This window comes from Adiantum capillus-veneris, chromosome 8 (assembly GCF_014529385.1).
Source record: "Adiantum capillus-veneris isolate H3 chromosome 8, ASM1452938v2, whole genome shotgun sequence".
Lineage (NCBI taxonomy): Eukaryota > Viridiplantae > Streptophyta > Polypodiopsida > Polypodiales > Pteridaceae > Adiantum > Adiantum capillus-veneris.
Window position 1 is genome coordinate 145,763,220 of NC_140938.1, and position 8,690 is coordinate 145,771,909.

Sequence of the window (8,690 nt, forward strand, 5' to 3'; positions counted from 1 at the left end):
TGCACAACATCAAATTTGGTGTGAACTCGGCGTGAACACGGTGTGAACTAGGTGTGAACTGGGGAGGGCTTGCACACCACACCAAATTTGGTGTGAACTAGGTGTAAACCTGTCCGGGACGCCGTGATCTATAAACTTATTTCACACACACCTTTCAACGAGCACGCGTTAGCCTAGTGGTTAGAGTCAATCCTGTGGGGAAGAGGATAGTGGGTTCAAGTTCCGGATCTGAGAAAGTGAGAATCTTTTGCATTCCGTATGCAATCCAACGGTCACGATCAACCGATGATCGTGAGCCATTGATCCCATCTCCAAATGAAGGTGTCAATTAGTGACGAGGCCCCCCCACTCTCCCCCCCCCCCCCCCCAAAAAAACAAACAAAACACACAAACAAGACAATTAAGAGGAAGAACTTAAAAAGAGGAGAAATCTAACATAGTAGAAACAATCTCAAGAGACAAAGATCTATCGAAGAAGTGTGTGTGTGTGTGTGTGTGTGTGAGAGAGAGAGATTGATAGAGAGAGAGAGAGAGAGAGAGAGAGAGAGAGAGAGCGAGCGCACAATTTTAATGTAAGGAACAATCAAAATAAAGTGCAGGAACTGCTATTCTTGAGAGCCCGCAAAAAAAACGCCCTAGCCTGAGCTAACGAGAGTTACTGGTCATGAAAAGGTTCCGACGATGTGATGTCTTTATGATGCTTCCGAGGGGCAAGACACAGGCTCTGCAAGAAAGCTTTGATGAGAGAATGGGGTTTTCGTCGGTCGCGGCGCAGTTCGGGACGTGGTGATGGATTAGCACTACCGTCCGCCGCAGCGGCTACTGCCGGCCGGGAGCTGCAGATTTCATGATGATGATGAGGACCTTCTAACTTCTGTGGTTCATCGAGAACCATCCTGGAGCTGAACTTGCGTGCCACATAGAACGGTACCATGCGATAGCCATATCCACCACCTCCTCTTACAAGTTGTTGGCTGCTTGACGATGAGCGAATCGAATCCTGGGGCTCCTGCATCTTCATGACCTGCACCTCCCGGCCGCCCTCCCCTTCAGTCCCCACATCATCCTCCTCTATCTCTGCGTTACTCTCCATCTCTACTCTTCAACACAAAACTCTTGCTCCTTTTGCCCTCACACATTTATCCCAATTTTCTCATTGAGTTCCGCAATCTTTTACCCGGCTCTATAAAAACTAATGCTTTCCACGTGTCGACGTTTTTGCTTTTTGCTTTTTACTTTTTGCAACTCGCATTAGGCCTTTTGTTGCTGGTTACCATTTCTTTTTCCTTTTGCATTCCGAAGATTGTTTATTTTTGCGAAGGTTACTACCGACATCAAGTGTAATCTCTCTCTCTCTCTCTCTCTCTCTCTCTCTCTCACACACACACACACACACACACACACACACACACACATTCTCATAATGACCTTTTAACAAACTTAGAATATAGCTTTATAACTTTCTACCTACTCTCATTAAACTGAGATATCATCTTATCTTATCTTATATCTATATTAAAAATAGAAGGTCAACCTCCACGTGGCTACAAATGCCCGTCTCTTGCAGTTACAAGGTGCTCAGCCGCCGACGTGGATCCCCCACCCTGTGGTGGCCAGCAGTCGACATGGAGGGGCCTCCAGCTTGAGCGAGTGTGAGTGGCAGGCGCTTGCCTTGGGCTGCGGGCAAGAAGAACGGCATGAGTGGGTAGTGCGCAAAGCGAGCCTGAGTGGGAAACTTACCTTGGGTTGCGCGTAAGAAAACCCTTGAGTTGCGGATCAGGCTCAACAAGCCTTGAGAGGTTATATAACCCCACCACCTCAGTTCTCACTTGAGGTTTCTTTACAGCCCAAACGACGCGCCGATGCCGAGAATGGTTGCCCGCAATGCGTCAGCTCTCTCTCTCTCTCTCTCTCTCTCTCTCTCTCTCTCTCTCTCTCTCTCTCTCTCAGGTAGCTATGTCGCAGAAATATAGAATACTCAAACCCGTTTTGTGTGTGTGTGTGTGTGTGTGTGTGTGTGTGTTTAGTGAGTTTCCTTCATCCGGCAGTTGTGCCCTGCACTCCGGGCGCATATTGATCAAAGAGGGGGGGGGCACAGCCGCACCCTGCGAGAGCATGAGGGTGGCGCACAGCAGGACCCTCTCGAAGGGCAGAGAGAGAGAGAGAGAGAGAAAGAGAGGGTGGCGCATGCAGTTTCACACCGCATGGAGCAGGAGGCCAAGGCGGTCCAGCCGGCCCTGTTGTTGCTACCGCCTCACTCAATCCCAACTCCTACCCTCTGCAAGTGAGCTGCCAGCGTTAATGGAGGAGGGGGCCACAGCCGCACCCTGCAAGTGAGCTGCCAGCGTTAATGGAGGAAGGGGCCACAGCCGCACCCTGCAAGTGAGCTGCCAACGTTAATGGAGGAGGGGGCCACAGCTGCACCCTGCGAGAGCATGAGGGTGGCGCACAGCAGGACCCTCTGGAAGGGCAGAGAGAGAGAGAGAGAGAGAGAGAGAGAGAGAGAGAGAGCATGGAGGAGGAGGCCAGGGCGGTCCTGCATGGGCCACAGCAGCTGCACCCTGCAATAGCATGAGGGTGGCGCACAGCTCCAAGGGCATGAGAGAGAGAGAGAGAGAGAGAGAGAGCATGGGCGCATAGCAGGACTAGTGCTCGATTTTTTTTTTTTGAAAAATTTGGCAAGCCTACATCTGTGAAACAACAGAGGTAAATTGACAAAATTTGAAGGTTTTTACACCAAAAATTACACTTTTTCTTTCAAAATTTTGTAGGTTTTCTTGCTTTTAAATATAAAATTTGGATGTAAATTTCAAAATTTGTAGGTGGGATTACACTAAACCTAGGTTTTTTTCGAGCACTGAGCTGCAGGACCCTCTCGAAGGGCATGCTATAGAGAGAGAGAGAGAGAGAGAGAGAGAGACACTTGATTCAAACCAAATCATGTATGCTCTGGCCAGTGTGCGCTGTGACCATGATGACATTGAGCACTGCACGAGAGAGAGAGAGAGAGAGAGAGAGAGAGAGGCCGCCGGAGGCGGCCGGCCATACTAGTGTTGTAAAGATTCATTGATTAGTACTGCACCATTAAAATCTACCTACATGCAAAGCATTGCCTACCATGTGTTGATTTTCATGTCATGTTTTATCCACACATATCATTTTCATTCTCATAAACACACACACATAGATGCATGCTTATATAAGGACATTCTCAATAGAAATGTTGGTGACACTAGCTTGCTCACGAATACTAGTTAACATTCTCGGATAGTTGTTACTTGGGTGTATTTGAGGGAAAGTCATCGGAGGTTGCTCGTCGCAATGAATATATATGATCAAAAGTATTTAGAATTAAACGAGTGTACCATTTACAATGGATACCATAAATTTACCCTCTATCTTATACCTCAAGCATTGAGTTGCATGCTTATTTGCACAGTTTAGAAAAAAAAAGGAAATATTCAATGGACAAAAGTAGTGGATGCCATGTATATTGTATTGTATGAGAGATGACGTAAATACTTATTCTATTGTTGGTACAAGTGCTCCTCTCGTTAGTGAAGAGAGTATATAGGAAAGCTCATGGAGAATGATCATGGTTTTATAATAGTTTTTGAAATGCATGTTATATACTTAAAGATTACTTATTTTTATAGGACTTATTATACTAAAACGTAGTGTTTGAAGGATTTATGAACCTGTGCAATATATGCATGGCAAGAATGTTTTTGGTAATGTGCTAGCATGAAATCTCATATGAAGACCTGTTATAAGATGGCATATTTTGAATTTTTGAAAAAACGTCTCAAGAATAGACAAGATGTTGCCATATTTTATATCATATATGTGGTCATTGCATATATATCCTAAGATATAAAGGAATGGTTTCTGTGCGATTCTAGGGGCGATGCACCTTGTAGAGTGGAGTGCTACACTAACACGACGAGAGAGGAATGACGAAAAGAGAGAAGAACGAAACAGTCACTTGGTGCAATCTCCTCCCATGCAAGAATGAGCATTTTTCTCTTGCACATTTTTATAATTTATAGATTTCTTGAATGTTCAAATTGAATACATACTTGCCATCCGAACATAAATAGATATAGCTCATAAAGAGCACTTTAATAATAAAATGTCCATAAATGTGATATCTTTTCGCATAGGCTATACATTGAGCAATATTTTGCCACATGTCAACTATTGTCAACATATATTTATCAAATTTTATTACATACCTCTCCGTTAGAAAGCAAATCTCTTCAATTTCTAAGTTACCTGCAAACCATACTTATCAAAAATAGTTAAATATGTAACATTTAATGGTCTAGTAACTTGTGTGTAGCCGAAAATAACATAGACATAGTGAGAATTTCATTAAGAATAGATTCCTAATGAGCATAGCAAGAGTGCTTGGTTGGAGAGAGCAATGAAAGCATAACACCTCGTTAGATAGGCATGAGCAGTATTTCAAAAAGAGAGAGAAACTAAGCTATTGACAACAGTTGAGGACCCAATTTACATGGAACCGGTGTCCCCTCCAAAAGGCTTTGTTTTATAGGTTTCCCCATCAAGGGAGACATTTTACAACACAATAATTTGTGTTCCTTCAATAACTTACGAGTGCAATGAAGATGGAAGCTTCAAGCACCAAGCTTACACTTGGAAAACACCACGTCAATTCCCTCACGGTCTCAGACCCAAGACCTCACAAGTAGATCTAGAGGAAAAAGAAGTATTCGTACGAGAAAGAACTATTTCTCCTCACATAATCACTCTTAATAGCTTAGCATAGCTTAGTAATTAGCATGGTAGAGGAGATTAGCATGCATTGGACATTGGCTCTTGGTTGGATTTGCATCACAAAGCCAAGAGTTGTTGGTGTAGGCCTTCCTTCTCACAAGCTTGGAGTAGATGATCAGATTTCCATTAAAGCTTGAGAAGGAGATAGTCTTCTTTACTTCACACATAAGCTTGTGTGAGTGTGTGTGCCACAATGCCTTGCAAAAATTAGTCCCCCTCTTTCTCACTTGGTCGACCCCTCTTGCTATTTCCTCTTGTTGGCCCGTCATTGGCTCATGCCAAGCTTAGCCAATAGGAAATAAGAGGTCAAATGGAGAGCCTTGTGACAAGTGTCCCTCTTTCCTCTTTAGTGAGAGCTTAGCTAATTCAAATATTACATTTAAATCCCCATTGGACCTTTTTCCCTTCTGGCCAATAGGAATTAACACTACAAGAGGTAGTTGATATTAGCGACGCTCGCAGTGCGACACTCAAATGTGAAAACCCACGACGTCGCTATAGGCGTCACTATGGGCGTCGCTAAGTTATAAGTAACTTAGCGATGCCCATAGCGACCCCTATAGCGACGCCGACAGGGGTAAAAGAATAACCGAGACCGTCCGAAAACTCAGATCTCAGATCTGAGTTTTTGGCGCGCGCTCAAGCAAGCAAAGGTAACCCGCGCTCTCCCTCTCTCTCTCTCCTTCTTCTCCACACACACACACACACACACACACACACACACACTTTGTCACAGCAAGCTGACCATAGCTACACACACATACACACACACACTCACTTGGTAAAACTGAGTTGCTACCCTCTGTTGTACAATTGCTGGTGAAGTTAGTGCTTTTTACCAACTTTTGGGGCTACCCTATGGATACTACCCCCTAATCTATCTCTTAACTACAAACCTAGACTTTGGCCTCTTGAGTATTTGGGCGGCTTTCGAGTTCATTGACTCTGCTTGGTTTTCATCAAACTGTCGCGGCTCTCATACTACATCGCGGCCCCAGATCTCTTTGGGGATTGCCTTTGTTGCGGTATCTTGCATTCGCTCGGGCTCTAGACGAGGCTGCTATCACATTAAAGAGTGCATTATGTGATCCTCCTTGGTGCTTCAAGACCATATATAAAGAGGTGAGAGATCTTCTGCTCCCTCACTTAGACTTTGTTGTTTTTTCTTGGGAAAGAGTGAGAGGAAGGAATGGTGCTTGATCTGTTGATTCATCTCTTGAAAACATAGTATTGAACACCGGCGCCTCATAGGTTAGGACTGTTTTGAATCTGATGCCCCTTTTTTAAGTTGTAATACTAGTAGATGACATCGAATCTTTCATATGGTTATTATCTTGGTGTTTTGACACTGATGGGGAATACAAAGGCTGACTGCCTGGTGAGGTGCTAGTTATCCATGCTTTTTTCTAAGTAATGGAAGGAGGGTTAGTGGTTATACTATCATCCTTTGATGCCTGCAGTTGGTGATGTTACATTCAAAAAAAAGGGGGGAGAGCTTTTACTTGGCCTAATCCAGCTGGTTATACATAGTCTCTACATCTTCATGCTTAATCTTTGGTATGTTTGAATCTAAGGAACACTGCAAAGTGGTATACTGGTTTTGTTGCCATTTTCTGGTTCAGTTTTGTTCACATCAGCATACATGATGTTGTTTGGCTTCTTTACCTAGTATTGATTGATCCTCTGCTACTATGCTAGAGTATGACATCAAATACTATTTACAAACAACCAGATGGTGAGAATCAGGGTTGTTTGCCTGATGGTGGTGCTGGCTATGTATAATCTTTCTGGTTACAAAAATGTTGCCATATTCTAATAACAAAATCTCAAAAAATAGAGATCTGGCCTACTCCTTGCTTGCTACAGATGATTAACCCAACTGAATGTTATTCTAAATTTTGGCAATTACTCAAACTTACTTAATGGTTGTTTTCTTTGCATACCTCATCCTACTTAGATCAACTGCGCTATTGTTGAATGGTGTATTTACTAACTTTTGTTGGTTAGAAGGAATGATTACCAAGATTGCTATAACACAACCTAGTTTTAATTGATTCGACTGATAATACTAGATACATGAGTTTTTTTCTAAAGATGTTGAATATCTGCTAGCTTTGGATGGCTTTGCTGACTGTTTTGATAACCTCAACCTAAAACAAAGGTATAACGGATACCTTGATTGCTTTCATTTATGGCAGAAGTCAAAACAAATGGAACAACTCTAGCAGGAATATGATGCTAAAAAAATATTTGGTACTTTATTATATAGGACAGTAGCTGGTCTAATAATTTTTAAGTTTAAAGAGGTTTAGCTTGCTGCAGTCCGACTTTGGAAGCATTTGATAATGCAATTGGGATAGTTTTTTATACCTTTGTACTAATTCCCTTGGAATGATACTTCATTCTTATTGTATTATACATTTTTGATTCAAAGACTAAATTGTTTTTGTACTTATCTTTGCCTTGACATCTTTAGCAAGTTGTCTTTTTTGAACATCTTGTTCAATTGGTGTGTTATTTATTTATTTAGTTTAACAGCTACACACACACACACATTGTGTTTTTGAGAGAGAGAGAGAGAGAGAGAGAGAGAGAGAGCACATGCATAAACAAAAAACTCACACACACATGCATAAACAAAGAATGCATACACACACATTGAGAGAGAGAGAGAGAGAGAGAGAGAGTTGAACTCAAGACCTGTTATTCAAGAGGGAAATGACAAAACCAATCTATCACACTTGGGTGATAGAAAGGTTATACCATTTTCCTCCTTTTATTGGCGTGCACACACACCCACATACACACACCCGAGAAGAAGAGAGTTTAATTTAACGTCGTAGGAAACTAATTCAAGAGACCTTAAAGATCTAGCCAACGAGGAGTTGAACTCAAGACCTGTTATTCAAGAGCGAAATGGCATAACCAATCTACCACACTTGGGTGATAGAAAGGTTATACCATTTTCCTCTTTTTATTGGCACACACCCACACCCACACACACACGAGAAGAAGAGATTTTTAACGTCGTAGGAAACTATCCCAAGAGACGTTAAAGATTAGATTAGATGCAGACTTACGTTAGATTATATTTAGGTTTATTTAAGTTAGATTAGATTAGATTTAGGTTTATTTTTAGTTAGATTTATGTTAGATTAGATCTAGGTTTATTTTGAGTTTAAGATTAAATTAGATCTAGATTTATGTTCGATGGACTAGCTTTTTTTAGATTTAGGTTATATTTGAGTGCATGTCAATGAAGGTGCGCTCATTATGGTAAGTAAAAAACACTTACACATATGAAAAACACTGAAAAAGACTCCATTTTCCTACATGAGAAAATTTCCTACACTCAGTCCATGCGGACTAGCAATTCCACCTGCATGTTCGACTACTGCTACCATACAATAAGTCGTCATGATTAGCCAATGGAAGAGCAAATTGAGCCTACACATAAATTAGTGATGCAAGATGACGATTCCAAGGGTCACACACACACACACACACCAAACCCGTCAAATCTAGCGTAAGAATTAAGTGCTTTGAGTAGGCATCAGCTACATTGCAAGAATGGCGTACCTGCATGCTACAGACAAAGATCTACTGTGAAAAGTTGTTAAGATGCTGTGAAATGCTACAACTAGAGAAGAGGCAAAGGGGTTTTGTCCACTACATGCACTATCATGTAGACGTGCGTGTGTAGATTTCTTGTACCCAAAAACATAGGCATTGACCAATAAAGACGAGATTATAACCCGGTGGTTCTGATCTCCGTGCACCTCAAGACCAAGGTGTGCGCGGATTGCACATGACTAGAGAATGTGAGGTAGTTTACAGTGTGAACAAAGAGAGAGAGAGAGAGAGAGAGAGAGAGAGAGAGAGAGAGAGAG

General features: G+C 42.2%; 1 protein-coding gene across 1 annotated transcript; it reads right to left on the minus strand.

The window, feature by feature from the left end:
• Positions 1 to 571: 571 nt before the first annotated feature.
• LOC147453123 (uncharacterized) lies at positions 572 to 1,120 on the minus strand. Its single transcript, XM_086519093.1, has one exon. The coding sequence runs from the start codon at positions 1,091 to 1,093 to the stop codon at positions 656 to 658; it is 438 nt and encodes a 145-aa protein (XP_086375219.1). The 5' UTR covers positions 1,094 to 1,120; the 3' UTR covers positions 572 to 655.
• Positions 1,121 to 8,690: the final 7,570 nt, after the last annotated feature.